This window comes from Salmo trutta, chromosome 21, assembly GCF_901001165.1.
Source record: "Salmo trutta chromosome 21, fSalTru1.1, whole genome shotgun sequence".
Taxonomy (NCBI): Eukaryota; Metazoa; Chordata; class Actinopteri; order Salmoniformes; family Salmonidae; genus Salmo; species Salmo trutta.
Window position 1 is genome coordinate 46,550,088 of NC_042977.1, and position 21,223 is coordinate 46,571,310.

A 21,223-nucleotide genomic window follows, 5' to 3' on the forward strand; every position below is an offset into this window, starting at 1 on the left:
GGGGGATTACGAGAAAGATATTCTGGGTAATGACACCAGAGGCCACGCAAGGTCACCGTTTGTCAGACTCTCTGAACTACAGTCTATCCCTGCTACTGCTGTTGACTCTCTAACATGGGACAGAACAGTCTCTACTGCTGTTGACTCTCTGACATGGGACAGAACAGTCTCTACCGCTGTTGACTCTCTAACATGGGACAGAACAGTCTCTACTGCTGTTGACTCTCTGACATGGGACAGAACAGTCTCTACTGCTGTTGACTCTCTAACATGGGACAGAACAGTCTCTACCGCTGTTGACTCTAACATGGGACAGAACAGTCTCTACTGCCGTTGACTCTCTAACATGGGACAGAACAGTCTCTACTGCTGTTGACTCTCTGACATGGGACAGAACAGTCTCTACTGCTGTTGACTCTCTGACATGGGACAGAACAGTCTCTACCGCTGTTGACTCTCTAACATGGGACAGAACAGTCTCTACTGCTGTTGACTCTCTAACATGGGACAAAATAGCCTCTACTGTGACCAAAAGCTTGCCAATTAAATTACTTCCATTTGCATGGATCTAAGAGGAGACTTTTCTGAGTCTTCTGATCTACATGTCAGGTGTGCCGGCAGCTTGTTTTGCACTAACTAGTTAGCTACCTTTAAAAATGACTTCTTTCCCAGAACACTCTCAGAGTTGGTTATCTATAAACTCAGACTGCTTTACAAAACACACAGTGCTGCTAGATCACAGCAGACACAGCCTGGATCTGTCCTACTGGAAGTTGTTGAGGAGGAACACAGAGGTCTGTAAAGGTTTAAGGAAACAGTGACTCGCTCTCTGTTGTTTTATCTGCAGCTCAGACTGCTTTCAGTGACGAGAGAAGTGCTTTTTGAAGTCGGTTCGATTCTTTAAAAAAATAAAATCACAGTTTTCAATTTCGGTTTCAATTATTTGGGTTGAATGCTGTAACACAGAATAAAACAACTAATAAAAGTCCCATGAGGGTAGTGACTGCCCATTACTACTGATCACTTTATATATTTCAGTTGTTTTATATATTACATTTGTCTTATTTGATGACTTTATTATTTCATTCCAAGTCATCATCTCATCTCTATAGAGCTGCTGTCTGACAAAGTCACTATTTAGTAGTTGTTCAAACTAAATAAGGCATACTTTTATGACTGCTGAATACCAACTATCAACCACCTAGATCATACATTTTCAGGTAGAGATACCTGGTGAAGCAACAGCTGCTCTCTATATCACCTCACGATACGTCGCTAAGCAACAGCTGCTCTCTATATCACCTCACGATACGTCGCTAAGCAACAGCTGCTCTCTATATCACCTCACGATACGTCGCTAAGCAACAGCTGCTCTCTATATCACCTCACGATACGTCGCTAAGCAACAGCTGCTCTCTATATCACCTCACGATATGTCGCTAAGCAACAGCTGCTCTCTATCACCTCACGATACGTCGCTAAGCAACAGCTGCTCTCTATATCACCTCACGATCGCGCATTCTTCTCTCTTCTGTAGTAGTCGTAAAAGTAACACAGACCGGACAAGTACGCGCGCAATGGATTATGGTTATTGTAGTTAATTACCACGTTTTATGCGCTAAACTATATAGAATTTGGCTTGTTGGAAACTACAACTCCCTACTACATCGCACAGTTCAGGTTGTATCTGATCAATCTCTAGAGAAACACTGCAATGCGTGCACTGAGCTCTCAGGAAGAAAAAAAACAAACAAAATGGAATTCAAATAACTGAACCGACGTCTGTCAATTAGTTGTTTATTAAAAAGCGAAAAATGAATGGCTCAGAACTAAGTACTTTACAAACACACGGTCTAATGTACGTGTAGCCCTACATGATTACAATGAACAGAATGAGAGCAGTGGATCTAGGGGAACTGAAAGTAAAGAGGAAACTGTTATACACTACGTAGGTTAAGTCTACACATTATGACAAAGGCAAGATAAGCCTCATTCAACATTCTATTGATTTGTATTTAACCAGGCAAGTCAGTTAAGAATACATTTTTATTTACAATGACTGCCTACACCGGCCAAACCCAGACGACACTGGGGCCAAATTGTTCGTCACCCTATGGGACTCCCAATCACGGCCGGTTGTGATACAGCCTGGAATCGAACCTAGGGTGTCTGTAGTGACGCCTCTAGCACTGAGATGCAGTGCCTTAGACCGCTGCGCCACTCGGGTGCCTATGAAGGCTGATGAGGGGAGAATTAAAGCAGGTATCATTAAAAATGGTGAAACAGCCACCGCCTCTGTTAGCCATATTACAACAAAGTTACTACACTTTTCTAACCCCTTTTCTCCTCGGACATCATGGCCACACAAGAGCACAATATGTAGTGTTAATATTTTTTAAATAAAGTTAGATGCTAAGGCTTTTTACCTTGAATGAGCCGAGTACCGAATTCAACTTTGTCTCAGAGGAAAATTGGTTTTGCAGAAATAATCTAACATAAGACATGAAAACTGTACATTGATAATACCAGCCTACCAGGGCTTAATTTGTATTTATATATTTTTTTTTACCTTGAATGAGCTGTGTACCAACGTCTCATCCAAGTCAATCACTACACACTTCTTCCCATAGTCTGATATGTTCATCTCTGGTAGGAGGAATCTGGCTGGAGGCTGAAGGAGAGAGAGAAGATATTATATGTTAGAGAGAGAGAGAGATGGAGGTAGAGAGATGGAGGTAGAGTAGAGAAAGAGAGGAGAGAAAGAGAGGAGAGAGAGAGGAGAGAGGAGGGAAAGAGGAGATAAAGAGGAGAGAAAGAGAGGAGAGAAAGTGAGAGAGAGAAGAGAAAGAGAGAGGTGAGAAAGAGGTGAGAAAGAGAGATGAGAGAGGAGAGAAAGAGGAGAGAGAGGGAGAGAGGAGAAAAGAGTGCATAATCAACACATTGAGATATCATTAGTTAAATGTGTGAGGCAGGGTGGATTGGCAGCCCAGTGTTAATAGCTAGTCTGGTGTTTCTCATGAAGAAAGATTAAGGGAGAGAAACATGAACACTAGCTAACACTGTGCTGGAACGGTCTGCTGGTTCTCTCTTCTGAACAGATCGGGTCAGATCGGGTCTACATCAGACAGAACCAACAGTCACTCCGAAGGACTGAAGCTACCCGTCCCTGTCCGGCATCATCTCAGAACAGGAATCCCATCATCTCTGTCCTTCCCTCTCAACACTAACCCAGTGTAATATATAGTGTGTTTAATCCATCCAGATTTCTGTCTAATCTGAAGAGATTAAAGTTAACATCTTTCACACATTCTGACAGACAGTAACAGGTCATGCTGCGGTCAACCGGTACAGACCGAGCCTGCGTTCCATTTCTCTCTCTCTTTTTTGGTTATTGTTTCACATTCCAGATACAGTGCACTACGTTTAACCAGGGTTAAAAGTGGGCTCTTGTCAAAAGCTGTATACTTTATAGAGAATAGGGTGCCATTTGGGACACACCCAGACAGGACTATTTTCCAGGAAATCACCATCTGTCCTTCCCAGGAACACAGACTATATTAACACCAGATCAATGTCGCTAACTGCAACATTTTCTACATGGACCTGAAGTGCTATGGAAAATGGATGCCCTCCATGACGGTGCAAGTGAAAGACAGACATGCAGCAGATCTAACCTACTCCATTAAAAAAAGGGTAGATTCAGCAATAGGAGACGATAATACACACAGTGACCACGGCAACTAGTACCCTCTGTTCCCTGACTCGAGGCCAAAGCTGAGTCTACGTTTAATGGGCTTAGGCCTTGGGTGTCATGGTCCAGACACAGACTGTGGTAGGTGATCTAGCCAGTGTTTATCTTACTGGCTAGATAACGAGCTCTTCTCTAATACCCTCATTAGCTAAATGGGATCAATCACATCCTACTTTCCATGAGAGCAGAATCTATGGCTGTATCCCGAATAGCACCCTATTCCCTATGTACTGCATAGGGCTCTAGTCAAAAGTAGTGCACTATGTAGGGAATAGGGTGCCGTTTGAGATGTAGCCGTAGACTACAAGAACCAATGGGATTGAAGCTCTCACAGAGTAAGTGTATGTCTGTAAGACAATAAGGGAAACATATTTATTTTTTTCCCCCCATAGTGCATTGCATGTGCACTATGAGTGGCGCAGCGGTCTAAGGCACTGCATCTAAGTGCTAGAGGTGTCACTACACATCCTGGTTCGATTCCGGGCTGTATCACAACCGGCCGTGACCAGGAGTCCCATAGGGCGACGCACAATTGCCCCAGCGTCGTCGGGGTTAGGGGAGGGTTTGGCCCAGCGTCGTCCGGGTTAGGGGAGGGTTTGGCCCAGCGTCGTCCGGGTTTAGGGGAGGGTTTGGCCCAGCGTCGTCCGGGTTAGAGGAGGGTTTGGCCCAGCGTCGTCTGGGTTAGGGGAGGGTTTGGCCCAGCGTCGTCTGGGTTAGGGGAGGGTTTGGCCCAGCGTCGTCTGGGTTAGGGGAGGGTTTGGCCCAGCATCGTCTGGGTTAGGGGAGGGTTTGGCCCAGTGTCGTCTGGGTTAGTGGAGGGTTTGGCCCAGCGTCGTCCTGGTTAGGGGAGGGTTTGGCCCAGCGTCGTCCGGGTTAGAGGAGGGTTTGGTCCAGCGTCGTCCGGGTTAGGGGAGGGTTTGGTCGGGGTAGGCCATCATTGTAAAATAAGAATTTGTTCTTAAGTGACTTGCCTAGTTAAATAAAGTTTCAATATACACTGCTCAAAAAAATAAAGTGAACACTTAAACAACACAATGTAACTCCAAGTCAATCACACTTCTATGAAATCAAACTGTCCACTTAGGAAGCAACACTGATTGAAAATAAATGTCACATGCTGTTGTGCAAATCGAATAGACAACAGGTGGAAATTATAGGCAATTAGCAAGACACCCCCAATAAAGGAGTGGTTCTGCAGGTGGTAACCACAGACCACTTCTCAGTTCCTATGCTTCCTGGCTGATGTTTTGGTCACTTTTGAATGCTGGTGGTGCTTTCACTCTAGTGGTAGCATGAGACGGAGTCTACAACCCACACAAGTGGCTCAGGTAGTGCAGCTCATCCAGGATGGCACATCAATGCGAGCTGCGGCAAGAAGGTTTGCTGTGTCTGTCAGCGTAGTGTCCAGAGCATGGAGGCGTTACCAGGAGACAGGCCAGTACATCAGGAGATGTGGAGGAGGCCGTAGGGGGGCAACAACCCAGCAGCAGCACCGCTACCTCCGCCTTTGTGCAAGGAGGAGCAGGAGGAGCACTGCCAGAGCCCTGCAAAATGACCTCCAGCAGGCCACAAATGTGCATATGTCTGCTCAAACGGTCAGAAACAGACTCCATGAGGGTGGTATGAGGGCCCGACGTCCACAGGTGGGGGTTGTGCTTACAGCCCAACACCGTGCAGGACGTTTGGCATTTGCCAGAGAAAACACCAAGATTGGCAAATTCGCCACTGGCGCCCTGTGCTCTTCACAGATGAAAGCAGGTTCACACTGAGCACATGTGACAGACGTGACAGAGCCTGGAGACGCCGTGGAGAACGTTCTGCTGCCTGCAACATCCTCCAGCATGACCGGTTTGGCGGTGGGTCAGTCATGGTGTGGGGTGGCATTTCTTTGGGGGGCCGCACAGCCCTCCATGTGCTTGCCAGAGGTAGCCTGACTGCCATTTGGTACCGAGATGAGATCCTCAGACCCCTTGTGAGACCATATGCTGGTGCGGTTGGCCCTGGGTTCCTCCTAATGCAAGACCTCATGTGGCTGGAGTGTGTCAGCAGTTCCTGCAAGAGGAAGGCATTGATGCTATGGACTGGCCCGCCCGTTCCCCAGACCTGAATCCAATTGAGCACATCTGGGACATCATGTCTCGCTCCATCCACCAACGCCACGTTGCACCACAGACTGTCCAGGAGTTGGCGGATGCATTAGTCCAGGTCTGGGAGGAGATTCCTCAGGAGACCATCCGCCACCTCATCAGGAGCATGCCCAGGCGTTGTAGGGAGGTCATACAGGCACGTGGAGGCCACACACACTACTGAGCCTCATTTTGACTTGTTTTAAGGACATTACATCAAAGTTGGATCAGCCTGTAGTGTGGTTTTCCACTTTAATTTTGAGTGTGACTCCAAATCCAGACCTCCATGGGTTGATAAATTGGATTTCCATTGATTATTTTTGTGTGATTTTGTTGTCAGCACATTCAACTATGTAAAGAAAAAAGTATTTAATAAGATTATTTCATTCATTCAGATCTAGGATGTGTTATTTTAGTGTTCCCTTAATACATTTTATACACTGCTCAAAAAAATGAAGTGCAAAATGTAGCATAAACCTCATTGTAATCAGACAATGATTTAATGACAATTTTCTTCAGCAATGTGCCTTACAGCGAGGCAAACATGTCGCCCCTACAGCTACATTTACTGTTCCTTGTCAAAACTTATTCAAGAGGCCATAGTTGATTCTTCTAGTAAGGCTGTCTGGCTGCCAGTTGACTTTCTACATAATTGATGGGCAGGCTGTCTAGGAGGTTCAGTTAGTTTGGTTACCTAGAGAGCGTCTTATTCTGGTCCCAACAGATTATTACGTTGTCTGTCGTTGAACCAAATGAAGACACAATTCGTTAGAGGAATTAAAGTACGTCTCTAACGTAAACACGTCTCTAACTGGCTTTAGAAGCAATCCAGGAAGATAGATCACACTAGATTGGTCAGGCTGGCAGTTAGTATTGTTAGGACGTTTTTTCAAATGCAACCAAACCACTTGTATCATTAATGCAGGAGATGCAATAAGCTTGAACACGGTTTGATTGCTTACGAACACCTACAAATTAAACCCACCACCATGATACATTCAGATAAGAGGACTTCAGCTCCCCCAACAAAAATCTAATTGCGATTTGTGTACCAAAATATTGCAATTTGAGATCAAAACACTTAGAATAGAAATAGAATGATGGTTCTAATGTTATGGTTGGAATACAATGGGCATTTGGAATGCAGTTTTGTTGGCATGACAACAGAAGTAAGGGAGGAGAATGGTTGTGACTGAGTAGGAACCAAAGTGTTGGTCAGTGTTTCACCATGGGACCCTAATTAGATAGGTACATTAAGACAACGATTTTTTTTGTTGAATATTTGCCTTTTCCTCTCAGATTAAGAACAAGCTGTTGCACAAACAATGCTGATATTCCACACCACTGGTACTGGCCTGTAGCAGAGCAAAAGTTTACTAGCAAGATTTGTCCCATCTCAGTGGATTTAGCTAGCGATTAGCATTAGGGGCTAACCCACATTTTTTGCGGCACATTTGCAGCTTAATATCGCAATTTTGATAAAAATGTGATTAATCGTGCAGCCCTACCTAGAGCCAAGACATTCAGAGCAGATACAGAGCCAAATCTTACACTTGAGATCCATGCCTATAAGTCACATTTTCATTTTCATTTATCTGAATGGACAGCAATGAGTGACTTAATGATTTACATGGTAGTCATTAGTCAGTGTTAGGATCATGGATCTTAAGTTAGGATTCAGCCACTTAAGGACTGAGCGGCCACATGCAGAAGGAAAGATAAATAGTGATACATACACTAGGGATAGGAATAACCTCGACCTGGTCAAACTAGAGACAGTGAGAGAGACAGTGAGAGAGAGACAGACACAGAGAGACAGACACAGAGAGACAGACACAGAGAGACAGACACAGAGAGACAGACACAGAGAGACAGACACAGAGAGACAGACACAGAGAGACAGACACAGAGAGACAGACACAGAGAGACAGACACAGAGAGACAGAAACAGAGAGAGAGAAACAGAGAGAGCGAGAGAACGTCACAAACATGGAAACATAAGTCAATGTTGAAACAGATTTTCTGGAGTTCTTTAAAGACACTTCTCTTTTTCATTGTTTATCCGCAATATTGTGTGTGTGTGTGTGTGAGTGAGAGAGACTTGTCCTAGTGTGTGTACCTTTGGTTGTGTCCCGTTCTCCTCTGGGGCTGGAGGCAGGGAGGTGGTTGTGTTGTTGGAGGCAGGAGGCTCCACATTGTAGTTCCTAAAGCAACAGAAGAACGTACTGAAGATGCCTGGACTCCTCTGCTTCTTCACACTGCTGTTGGACTGGGAGACTGGAGGGGGAAACAAAGGAGAGACGTTAAAACATTAAGAGTAAAGAAACAGAGCTACTGAAAACGCCTGGACTCTGCTTCTTCACACTGCTGTTGGACTGGGAGACTGGAGGGGGAACCTAGAGGAGTGTAAACACTGAGGTAGATTATAGCCTAGCCTATACAGCTGTCGCGGTAAAGCACAATTCTGCGGGTTTTTTCCACGCAGAACATTTTTTATTAAAAAACACAGAAGAAATATCTTGTGTTTTTGTAAACGCAGATCTAAAATACATCTTACTGTAATTTCTGCAAAGAATCAGACTAATTTTGTTATTCAGTTACACTTCTCCACTCAGATGAGAAATCTTTGCTGTGGTTTTCAGACCAATCAAAAGTCCCACATTCATGAACAGGCATTCGATCAGCAGACAGCGCTCTGACGGATGGCAGCGGGAAAATGGCAAAACATTAGCAAATGTAGCCAGTGGTAAACATAAGAAATCTGATGGCCGTGCATCATCTTTGTAAAAAAAATACCTTGCTCTTTCATTGTATGCTAATTTACCTATGTGTGGCTGCTAGCCAAATAGCGTTGCACTTCTGTTGTCATCTGATGAAAACTACGCTATTTTCTGTATAATTTTTAGCATTCATTTATTTAGTTGCCCGCCCCATATCGCTCTATAGAAAGCAAAAAAAAAAAAACACTTGCCTTTCAATATAAAACGTAGGTGAAATGGTTAAAATCAATGAATAACTCAACCTCATTATAGAGCAGAAGTATAGCACTCTGGGAAAAACAGAGCAGAGAGAAATACTAATGAACGATGATATATGAACGCACATAGCTGCTTTCCTGCAACCGAAAAACAACCCATGTTATGAAGGTAGCACACAACCCATGTTATGAAGGTGGCACACAACCCATGTTATGAAGGTGGCACACAACCCATGTTATGAAGGTGGCACACAACCCATGTTATGAAGGTGGTACACAACCCATGTTATGAAGGTGGCACACAACCCATGTTATGAAGGTGGCACACAACCCATGTTATGAAGGTGGCACACAACCCATGTTATGAAGGTGGCACACAGCCCATGTTATGAAGGTGGCACACAGCCCATGTTATGAAGGTGGCACACAACCCATGTTATGAAGGTGGCACACAACCCATGTTATGAAGGTAGCACACAACCCATGTTATGAAGGTAGCACACAACCCATGTTATGAAGGTAGCACACAACCCATGTTATGAAGGTAGCACACAACCCATGTTATGAAGGTAGCACACAACCCATGTTATGAAGGTGGCACACAACCCATGTTATGAAGGTGGCACACAACCCATGTTATGAAGGTAGCTACAACCCATGTTATGAAGGTAGCACACAACCCATGTTATGAAGGTAGCAGAGTAGTGGAGTAGCTGTTGTTGACCCTGGTCTGACAGACTAAACCACTGATCAGTAAATAACCAGTGACATTAGTCACACATAGCGTGCTCGGTAGAGCGTCTACAGCTAGGCTCTCTCCCACTTGTTCGGTCTCTTCCCGCTTCCCTGCCCCCCTCCCCACCATATCTCTCTCTCTCTCTCTCTCTCTCTCTCCACAGCCCCGTAAGTCAGTCAGTCTGACCCGGTAGAACCAGCCTATACAAGGCAGCATTCCTCTCCCTCCCTCCCTCCCTTCCCTCCCCTCCCCTCCTCCCCTCCTCTCCCCTCTCCTCTCCTCCTCCTGGAGCGAGAGCTGCGGTCAGTCCACCCACACTCACACACCCAGTCAACCGCCCCTCAACACTTCCAGTTAAACTCCCCTCCTACGCCCCTCAACCCCTCCCCCCTACGCCCCCTCACCTCTCCGAGGGCCAAGCTGCAACACCAGGGCCAGTTCAGGAGGGTGCAACGTTAGTTAAATAATGTTCAGAGGATAGAAATGTATTGTGTCACTCACAGTTAGGTCTTGGCAACGTCCCAAACCGCACACTATTCCCTATATAGTGCCCTACTTTTGATCAGAGCCCTATAGGTGTGTGAGTCCTGGTCAAAAGTAGGGCACTATGTAGGGAATAGGGTACCGTTTGCGTACAAAGCCATCCCCCCCCCGCCCCCACTTAAGCCAATCAGATCACGTCTCCCTGTTCCTACTCCCCTCCTACAAGCAGCAACTCAATAAGGAGCCACTAACACAGTGAACAGTGAGGCGCTGGACAGAGACTGACAGACTCACTGCTGCAGGACTGTTCTGAGAATAATGATAGGAATATGTTGGATGAGTCGTCCACCCAGGACTCACCGGTCAATACTGAGGAATATATATCGTCAGTCACAGGCTTCATTAGGAAATGTGTTGATTTTGTACCTACAACAATAATACGGTCATATTCCAACCAAAAACCCTGGACGAACGGAGATATCCGTACAATGCTGTGAGCCCATACTGCAGCATTCAACATCATCGGAAAGAACCCCGATGACTCTGTGTCGCGCACATGGCAAGCAGGTACGAGCTCTGCAAATCCATTAGGGACGCAGAAAGACAATACACAAGACTCAAACTTTAATTGATGTTTGACAACTCAAAACACGCATTGCATGTGGCAAGGGCTACAGACTATCACAGAACACAAAAAAAGGTAAAACCAGCTATGTGGTGGCCGTCAAAGCCTCCCTCCCAGACGAGCTTAACACATTATATTCTGGCTTCGAGGCAGACAATCCCGAGTCATACAGGCAGAGACTCTCGTTGCTCCGGACGGCCAAACACTCTCCGAGGCTGACGGGAAAAAAAAAAAAAAAAAAAACTCAAGAGTGAATATTCACAAAGCTGCCGGCCCAGATGGCATACCAGGCCACATCCTCAGAGTGTGTGCTGACCAGCTGGCGGACATCTTCTCAGACACCTTCAACCTGACTCTGTCCCAGGCTGTAGTCCCCACCTACTTTAAAAGGGAGACCACCAGTCCCCAAGAAAAAAAACAAGGTGACATACCCAACTAACTATAGCTGCGTCGCGCTCACCTCGGTCATCATGAAGTGCCTTAGAGAGGCTGGTTATGGACCACATCAAGGCCAGCATGCCAGGCACGCTATACCCACTCCAATTTGCCAACGCTCTAATAGATCCATGGAAGATGCCATTTTCCATCGCTATTCACATGGATGAAACATCTGGACAAGAGGAACACCTATGTTGAGAAAGCTGTTCATTAACTTTTAGTTCCCTCCAAGCTTGACACCAAACTCAGATCCGTGGGTTTGGACACCATCCTCCGCAACTGGATCCTGGACTTCCTGACAGCCAGACCACAGGCTGACTTAACAACAGGGGCCCTGTCTTACAACACCACCACTGTCTACTTGCTAAGGCGGCTGAATAAATTTGTCATGACGACCCGGGTCCTCTCCAAATACTACCGCTGCACCATCGAGAGCGTCCTGACCGGTTGCATCACAGTCTGGTACGGGAATTTCTCTGTCCATGACCTCAAGGCCCTCCAGCGGGTGGTGAAGAAGTACATCACTGGGACCATGCTCCCACCCATCCAGGACATTTACTTGAAACGGTGCCTAGGGAAGGCCCGCAGCATCATCAAGGACCCCACACACCCCAGCCACAAGCTGTTCTCTCCCTTAACGTCGGGCAGACGGCATGGGAGCATAAGGTATGATAGAAACGGTCTCGGAGCCTGTTGGTATCTACAAGCCATCAGACTGCTGAACACTTGAACTGGACTGACCACCTGCTCTGATTCTCCACAACTTAGCACACACCCACACACACTACTACCAGACTTATTGCTCAGTTTATTCACTGCCCCCATGCCCCCTTCACCAAAACACATGGAAATATTGAGACTGGAAATTGTGTCTTCCTGTATTATATTGAAATGTTTATTGTATTCTACTGAGCTATTTACTTTATCTTGTATTATTTCTTATTGTTGTTGCATTGTTGAGAAGGAACCTGGAAGTAAACATTTCATTGGATGATGTATACCATGTGTATCCCGTACACACGACTAATAAAAACGTGATTTGGGACGCAGACAGGATGTCAAATCACCATCACTTCACCTCTAAAAGGATTGGTGTAATCTTCTGAGAGGAAAAAAATGCATTATTCCAATGGAGTCACATTATTAGGGCAGAGAGCAATCAGATACAATGATGACATTCAAGTTGCAGGAGTCTCTCGCTCTCTTTGTATATCTCTCTCGCTCTCTTTGTATATCTCTCTCTCTGTATATCTCTCTCTCTGTATATCTCTCTCTCTGTATATCTCTCTCTCTGTATATCTCTCTCTCTGTATATCTCTCTCGCTCTCTTTGTATATCTCTCTCGCTCTCTTTGTATATCTTTCTCTGTATATCTCTCTCGCTCTTTGTATATCTCTCGCTCTCTTTGTATATCTCTCTCTCTGTATATCTCTCTCGCTCTCTTTGTATATCTCTCTGTATATCTCTCTCGCTCTCTTTGTATATCTCTCTGGCTCTCTTTGTATATCTCTCTGTATATCTCTCGCTCTCTTTGTATGTCTGTCTGTCTGTGTCTCTCGCTGTCTGTCTGTCTGTCTCTCGCTGTCTGTCTGTCTGTCTCTCGCTGTCTGTCTGTCTGTCTCTCGCTGTCTCTCGCTGTCTCTCGCTGTCTCTCGCTGTCTCTCGCTGTCTCTCGCTGTCTGTCTGTCTGTCTGTCTGTCTGTCTCTCCCTCTCTCGCTCCCTCCCTCCCTCCCCCGGTCTGTCTGACACTACCTGATTGTCTCAAATTCCCTGACTGTCTGTCTCTCTCACACTGTCTCACTCTTCTCTCCCATCTCTAGCTCTCCCTCCCTCTCATTTCATCATCCTCTCTCCCTCTCCCACGCTCTCCCTCTGGCTTCCAGTCAAATTAATGACTGTTTCTCACACTTCAGTATGCTGGGTATTAAAATCTCTTTCAATCTAAGACCGACAAAGAGAGAGAATTAACTAGCCTAGGCATCCATCGATGACAGAGGTGGGCTATAGAGCATCAAGATTAGTGCCTGACAGATATGGGAGTGGAATTTTCACAGATAAAAAATATTGCTTATCATTATAGAAAACTAAAAGTTTTTTCTATTGACTGTGCTTAAAATCAGCCAGGTCACCCATGATACAAGTCAGTGTTCGATGTCCATCCATGTTCTGAGGACGTTGGGAGATGTGGAAACCTGCTACTAGGGGGCAACAGTGAGCGCTGTTACCTTCTAAGTAGGTTTTGATTTACTAGGGCGTTGTGGACGGGGATCGCAGATGGGCATTGCTAGGGCGTTGTGGACGGGCGTTGCTAGGGCGTTGTGGATGGGCGTTGCTAGGGCGTTGTGGACGGGGATGGTGGACGGGCGTAAGCATCCACTTTTCCGATTCCAAAGGTTGTTTAAGATTTTTGCTTTAAGACGACCCCAAACCTTAGTTAATGCCTGAACTTTACTTTTGCAAATTTGACGTTTGAGAAACATGGATGACATTTTACATTTGAGTCATTTAGCAGACGCTCTTATCCAGAGCGACTTACAGTAGTGAATGCATACATTTCATTTCAAGCGTTTTTTTTTAAATGTCTAATAGTGACGTGAGACTGAGACCTAGTTGCTTAAAAATAGCCCTATAAAAAGATCCTCAGCTGATTTCTCAAATTTGAGGAAAGAACGTTAATGTAAGCAACACATAACATTTAAGAGCCCCACAAACACTATGTTTCAACGGACAAACTGTTACTCTAGTGAAAGGAAGATAAAATGAAACTGATTCCAGCTAAAAAAAATTGCCTAGGATCTGAAGACAGCTGCCTAATGCCAGCAGGAAAACAACGACATAGCTAAATACCAATAAACTGAAAATGTGTCCTGTGTTTTCATCGACTGCAGGGCTTTAGCCACTCAATTCTGCTAGTTGTCATTTAAAAGGAAAAACATCTAAATCACAAAATTAGCCGCTTGCGAAGTGTTGCCTTAGTAAATATTCCTTGCTATCTGGGATCCTTTAGCTTTTCGCTAGCTAGCTGGGCTGTTTTATAAAGAAAAAACTAAAATTCTGATATGAATCAGACACTGTAGCTAGCTAGCAAGCCCTCCTCAGGGACAATGTTATTGGGGTGCGGGAATGTCAGATTCATATTTAAAATGTTATGTTGACTGTCATTGAACTTGGTGGTTACTACTGGTATCTGATCTGAGGTGAGAAGAAATTGTCCGCCACGTTTTGTGTTTTGGTAAGGGCTCAGATTGACGTCACTCACTCAAGAAGGCTCAACCAAATCACCCGGCCCACCGCCTTCCTACGGAAGGAAACTTCACATCCCTGACAAGAGACAACCCAAACATCAAAACGGAACTATCAAGTGCTACTTTATGACCTGCTATGTTTAAAAAAAAAATAATAATAATATATACAATACAATACAATACAATACAATATAATATATATATATATATAATTGTCTCTGAAAACATTTCAATGGCAGAGCTTGAGGAACACCCGTCGCAAAAAAAGCAAATATTACACACCAGATTTCCCCCCTGCTTCACTTACGGGCTGTAAAGTTACCACAGAGTTGCATGTTCTTAGCACAGCACTTGCTTGACCTTTGGGCACAGAATTCATTGTTTGTCATGACAACCAAAACCCTACCATGACACTTCACGTAATAGTATATGACCAGTGTGCATTTTGTTTTGCACTCAGTACTCACCCCAGAAGCAGTAACAGTTAGTTCACTCTCCTCTCCGACATGTGTTGATGTGTAGGGTTATACAATGTACAGTCTTGCTGTAGCTTTATAGCCTAAACAAAAGGTTAAATTACAACAACAACAAAAAGACACGTAAAGAGTGCCCTCTTCAGGACAAACAATGAAATACAAACATAAAGCCAAAATTTGATGAAGAACAGGTTGAGGTTCTCTCAACATTTTAAAGTGGTCCTTTTCGGTGGATTAAAACACCATACACTGGTAAAAAGCTTAATAATCGGCCGATAATACTGGTCGGCTCTAATAAAGATGTGCTGTTTTTTGTTTTTGTTGGTACATTCTACAAAGGGCTTAGGCCTCAGTATTAGGCTACATGCTATAGAGCACACTGTCAAAGGGAAGGTTTGTGATTATTCTAGACCTAGGCTTTGAGTGCAATTTCGCTGTAATAGTGCCAGGAATAAGAACAGTGATTGCCTGTTACACGCTTGCTGCGTTGAAGTCGCCAAAAGTATTAGGCTAAGTGGAGTGTACAAAAGTAGAGGATGACCGCAGACAAAAACCTTTTGGCGAACAAGACAGGAAACATAGAAAAGACAGACAATTATCTGACCAATCTGTTAGAAAAAGTACCAATTTCACAGGGTTTTCCATTTTTCAAGCAATATGAAGCCTACTAGGGCGAGAGATACAGTTAGCCTTCGTCAATGAGTCATCAGTGAGAAGCTGGAACACCACTAGTTAAGGAGCCATTTCTGCGCTCCATAGGACACAATCACAACACCCACCGCGCTTCAAACACCCACCGCGCTTCACACAACATCCACCGCACTTCAAACACCCACCGCGCTTCACATAACACCCACCGTGCTTCACACAACACCCACCGCGCTTCACACAACACCCACCGCGCTTCAAACAACACCCACCGCGCTTCAAACATCACCCACCGCGCTTCACACAACACCCACCGCGCTTCACACAACACCCACCGCGCTTCAAACAACACCCACCGCGCTTCACACAACACCCACCGCGCTTCACACAACACCCACCGCACTTCAAACACCCACCGCGCTTCACATAACACCCACCGCGCTTCACACAACACCCACCGCGCTTCACACAACACCCACCGCGCTTCACACAACACCCACCGCGCTTCACACAACACCCACCGCGCTTCAAACAACACCCACCGCGCTTCACATAACACCCACCGCGCTTCACACAACACCCACCGCGCTTCACACAAGACCCACCGCGCTTCAAACAGCCACCGCGCTTCAAACAGCCACCGCGCTTCAAACAGCCACCGCGCTTCAAACACCCACCGCGCTTCACATAACACCCACTGCGCTTCACACAACACCCACCGCGCTTCACACAACACCCACCGCGCTTCACATAACATCCACCGCACTTCAAACAGCCACCGCGCTTCACATAACACCCACCGCGCTTCACATAACACCCACCGCGCTTCACACAACACCCACCGCGCTTCACACAACACCCACCGCGCTTCAAACACCCACCGCGCTTCACATAACACCCACCGCGCTTCACATAACACCCACCGCGCTTCAAACACCCACCGCGCTTCAAACACCCACCGCGCTTCATACAACACCCACCGCGCTTCATATAACATCCACCGCGCTTCATATAACATCCACCGCGCTTCATATAACATCCACCGCGCTTCATAGAACATCCACCGCGCTTCATAGAACATCCACCGCGCTTCATAGAACATCCACCGCGCTTCATAGAACATCCACCGCGCTTCATGGCTTGCTGAAATGACATGGAACGACCCACATACTAAAATTAGGCAGTTCTGTGCTTCCTATGTATGAATCATCGCAATCACATCATACAAAAACTAACATCAACCAGGACTTCCGGCTCTGCTCAGTCCACTGCATGGCTCCAAATATAGCCCACAGCTGGGGGAGGATGCAGTGCACACAGACAGACAGACAGAGGAAAGGAACTGTCCATTACTGTTGCCTACCTATACAAACTGAGTTGGTTTATGCTGCTGGATGCATACAGACCAGGGTTTCCGTTAGTACTTGACTGGCCTGGACAGAGCCATGACCTCAACCCCATCGAACACCTTTGGGATGAATTGGAATACAGACTGCAAGCCAGGACTAATCGCCCAACATCAGTGCCTGACTTCACTAATGCTCGTGGCTGAATGGAAGCAAGTCCCCGCAGCAATGTTCCAACAAGTTCTTCCACACTGATCTCGACAAACCATTTCTGTACGGAACTCGCTTTGTGCACAGGTGCATTGTCATACTGAAACAGGAAAGGGCCTTCCCCAAACTGTTGCCACAAAGTTAGAAGCACAGAATCGTCTAGAATGTCATTGTATGCTGTAGCGTTAAGATTTCCCTTCACTGGAACTAAGGGGCCTAGCCCGAACTATGAAAAACTGCCCCAGACCATTATTCCTCCTCCACCAAACTTTACAGTTGGCACTATGGATTGGGGCAGGTAGCGTTCTCCTGGCATCCGCCAAACCCAGATTCATCCGCCGGACTTCCAGATGGTGAAGTGTGATTCATCACTCCAGAGAACACGTTTCCACTGCTCCACAGTCCAAAGGTGGCTAGCTTGACACCACTCCAGCCGAAGCTTGGCATTGCTCATGGTGATCTTAGGCTTGTGTGCGGCTGCTCGGCCATGAATACCCATTTCATGAAGCTCCAGACGAACAGTTCTTGTGCTAACGTTGCTTCCAGAGGCAGTTGGAACTTGGTAGTAAGTGTTGCAACTGAGGACAGACGATTTTTACAAGCTACGAGCTTCAGCAGTCCCATTCTGTGAGCTTGTGTGGCCTACCACTTCGCAGCTAAGCCGTTGTTGTTCCCAGACATTTCCACTTCATAATAACAGCACTTAAAGTTGACCAGGGCAGCTCTAGCAGGGCAGACATTTGACAAACTGACTTGTTGGAAAGGTGGCGTCCTATGATAGTGCCACGTTGAAAGTCACTGGGCTCTAAAGTAAGGCCCTGCTACTGCCTAGGTTTGTCTATGGAGATTGCATGGCTGTGTGCTCGATTTTATACACTGGTCAGCAACGGGCACAGCTGAAATAGCCAAATCCACTAACTTGAAGGGGTGTCCACATACTTATGTATATATAGTGTACATGACTAACGAAATTACACACAATTGAATTCCAATACATTATGCAAATTAACCTATTGACCGATAAGCATGATGGTCAAATGTATTTCCATCAACTAATATTTTGTAATTGGATTGTTTTTTTTCTTCTCACAATCGATTTGGCCAGCGTCAATTTTATCTATCGACTTGTCATTGTAATTTTTGGGGCCAAAAGCTGTCAATTACCCTGACAGACTAAAGTATGACAGTGTGATGAAAATCCAATGTGCAGGAATTAATTCAACCACTAAATATAGATTTCAAACAGCATAGACTGTTTCAGTCTCTCACTAAAGACTTCATATAAACAACATAACAATTTGTAAGTCGCTCTGGATGAGAGCGTCTGCTAAATGACTTAAATGTAAACATAACCACATATCTTGGAAGAAGACCTTGACAGTGAAATAATTAGTCAATCTGCACCTGGAGAGCACAAATAAACAATCACTTGTGGGTCCAGTTGTTCTGGAAAGCAGGCAGCAGCTCGTTCCATTCAACACCAGACTGTTCAAACACACACTAAAATAAGGCATTAGGGAGTGGGTGCAACAACAGCTTCGCATGGTCTAAACATTTTAGGAGAATGTGTTATTCCAACTCCGAAGCAGCTTGCCAACCAGCCCGCCTCTCTGTCAGAAGACCTGTGTGTTTGTTTGTGTGTGTGTGTGTGTGTGTGTGTGTGTGTGTGTGTGTGTGTGTGTGTGTGCGTGCGCTACGTGCGTCGCAGTCCAGACTCGTGGGTGGGTTTGTGGTTGTTGACACATCATAACTGTGTGCTTGTGTAAGATTTGGGATTTGCCTCCCCTAATCCACACAGACCGGTCCTGAAGTCCTTCCCCTAGTCCACACAGACCGGTCCTGAAGTCCTTCCCCTAGTCCACACAGACCGGTCCTGAAGTCCCTCCCTTAGTCCACACAGACCGGTCCTGAAGTCCTTCCCCTAGTCCACACAGACCGGTCCTGAAGTCCTTCCCCTAGTCCACACAGACCGGTCCTGAAGTCCTTCCCCTAGTCCACACAGACCGGTCCTGAAGTCCTTCCCCTAGTCCACACAGACCGGTCCTGAAGTCCTTCCCCTAGTCCACACAGACCGGTCCTGAAGTCCTTCCCCTAGTCCACACAGACCGGTCCTGATGTCTAATCAATGCAATCCATTTTAGAATAAGGATGTACTGTAACAAAATGTGAAAAAAGTCAAGGGGTCTGAATACTTTCCGAAGGCACTGTATGTACTCCCCACCACCACAAACAAACAAACAGTCTAAATCGTGTTTTTCATGAAATGTTATGATATTTGGATGAATCCAGATCAAAGTATGATGACTAAAGTATGAAAAATTACCGTTGGTTCTACATCGATAAAGTGGGGGGGAAAGGTCGGCCAAAACTCCGCCACAGTTGTCATGTCAACACATTTTGTCAACGATGCTGAGAACTTGATTACAAAAGACATGCCAAATGGGAGATGAATAAAATAATTGACATCATTGATGCAATTTCGATTGTTGTTGGACTTGCTGTGTAATTTGCTTGAGGCGATTTTACTGTAACACTGCTCACCGCATCCAAGACATAGGCATTTCAAAGAGCTGTCAGTCAAGATGAGCTCATGAATATAAGCTCCCCGCCCACTCAGCATGTCTTCCCAAACTTGCTGGTAGTTAGTACTTTTTCTCTTATGGCTTTCTAAAATGTAGCATTTCTATCCACCCCAAAAAAATATTACAAGTAATATTTTAGTCACAAAAAGGTTATTTTACATGGAAATCAGAATAACTGTTCGGGACCTTTAAACAGAGTGAAGTCACTCTGCACTGCGTCCCTGTCAAATATCAGGGTTGTGTAATACCATTATCTCTGGGACGTTCCTGAAAACTACCCTGCTGAGACTATGGGGCTAGTCAAGTCTAGCCAAAAGTAGTCAACAACAGCAGTATAACTTGGAAGAATTGTAAGGATAAATGGCAACGACATAATAATAACAATCAAATATACCCCAGCTGTAGGGCTCCCGAGTGGCACTGCATCTCAGTGCTAGAGGCATCACTACAAACCCTGGTTCAATTCCAGGCTGTATCACAACCGGCCGTGATTGGGAGTCCCATACGGCGGCGCACAATTGGCCCAGCGTCGTCCAGGGTTTGGCCTGGGGTAGGCTGTCATTGTAAATAAGAATTTGTTCTTAATTGACTTGCCTAGTTAAATAAAGGTTAAATTTACAAAAATACCCCCTTTCCCAGTCCCAGCCTGATAAACCCAGCACCATACCCCAGCCCCCAGCCCCCTAGCACCATACCCCAGCCCCCAGCCCCCTAGCACCATACCCCAGCCCCCTAGCACCATACACCAGCCCCTTAGCACCATACCCCAGCCCCCTAGCACCATACCCCAGCCCCATACCCCAGCCCCCTAGCACCATACCCCAGCCCCCTAGCACCATACCCCAGCCCCCTAGCACCATACCCCAGCCCCCTAGCACCAACAGGGTAGTTAGCCTATATTTAGATGTAAACCCCAGCCAGCCTGGCAGGCAGCAGCAGCAGCTTTAACAGTGGCTGTAGAGTAGAGAGAGAGAACAGAAGGACACTTGTGTTTGACGGCGACCGGGAGACCAGAGGTGGACCGAGGCCAAAGGTGGTGGCCAATTCTGTTCCTGACAGTTGGTCTGGTGCTTCTTCAGCCATTAACTTTAGCCTACTTTATTCACGTTAGCCTACTAACCAAGACTCAAAAAGACTGTTTGGGATGTGCATCACAGTCAAATCAACTGCTTGAAAAGGTAAGAAAATGACATTTTATAGTGAGGCACCCATTGGTACAATTCAACACGAGGAGATATATTTCTCATACATGTGAAATCTTAACCTCAAATACAAAAGTTATAAATGAGTTAGAACAGACATAGACTACACAACACAGGCGACAACAACAGCCCATTCACTCCAAGTCCCTTCACTCCAGGGTGGTCAAACATATGGCCCTGCAGGCCAGGTTTGACTCAAAAAAATGTAATATATATTAAATATTTTCTAGGGGAAGAAAAATGAACTCGGTATACTTTAAAATGACTCAAACCATATTTAAACTATGTAGAACCTGTGTATAAATAATAATGGGCATCCGTTTAACACCCCTGCTCTATGCCCTGCCTCATGTTCCATTGGCGTGTCCAGTCTGTTC

At 45.7% G+C, this 21,223-nt stretch overlaps 1 protein-coding gene across 2 annotated transcripts in view; it reads right to left on the reverse strand.

Annotated features, from left to right (window-relative positions):
- LOC115157573 (CTD small phosphatase-like protein) overlaps positions 1 to 21,223 on the reverse strand; it is a 42,854-nt gene that overhangs the window by 6,686 nt on the left and 14,945 nt on the right. The window contains exons 2-4 of one of the 2 annotated variants that reach the window (XM_029705950.1): positions 7,997 to 8,154; positions 7,614 to 7,646; positions 2,570 to 2,671 (exon numbers count right to left, since the gene is read on the reverse strand). In XM_029705950.1, coding sequence (XP_029561810.1) covers positions 2,570 to 2,671; positions 7,614 to 7,646; positions 7,997 to 8,154 — 293 coding nt within the window. The remainder of the gene's footprint in view (positions 1 to 2,569; positions 2,672 to 7,613; positions 7,647 to 7,996; positions 8,155 to 21,223) is intronic. The other variant, XM_029705951.1, reaches the window with a different exon arrangement.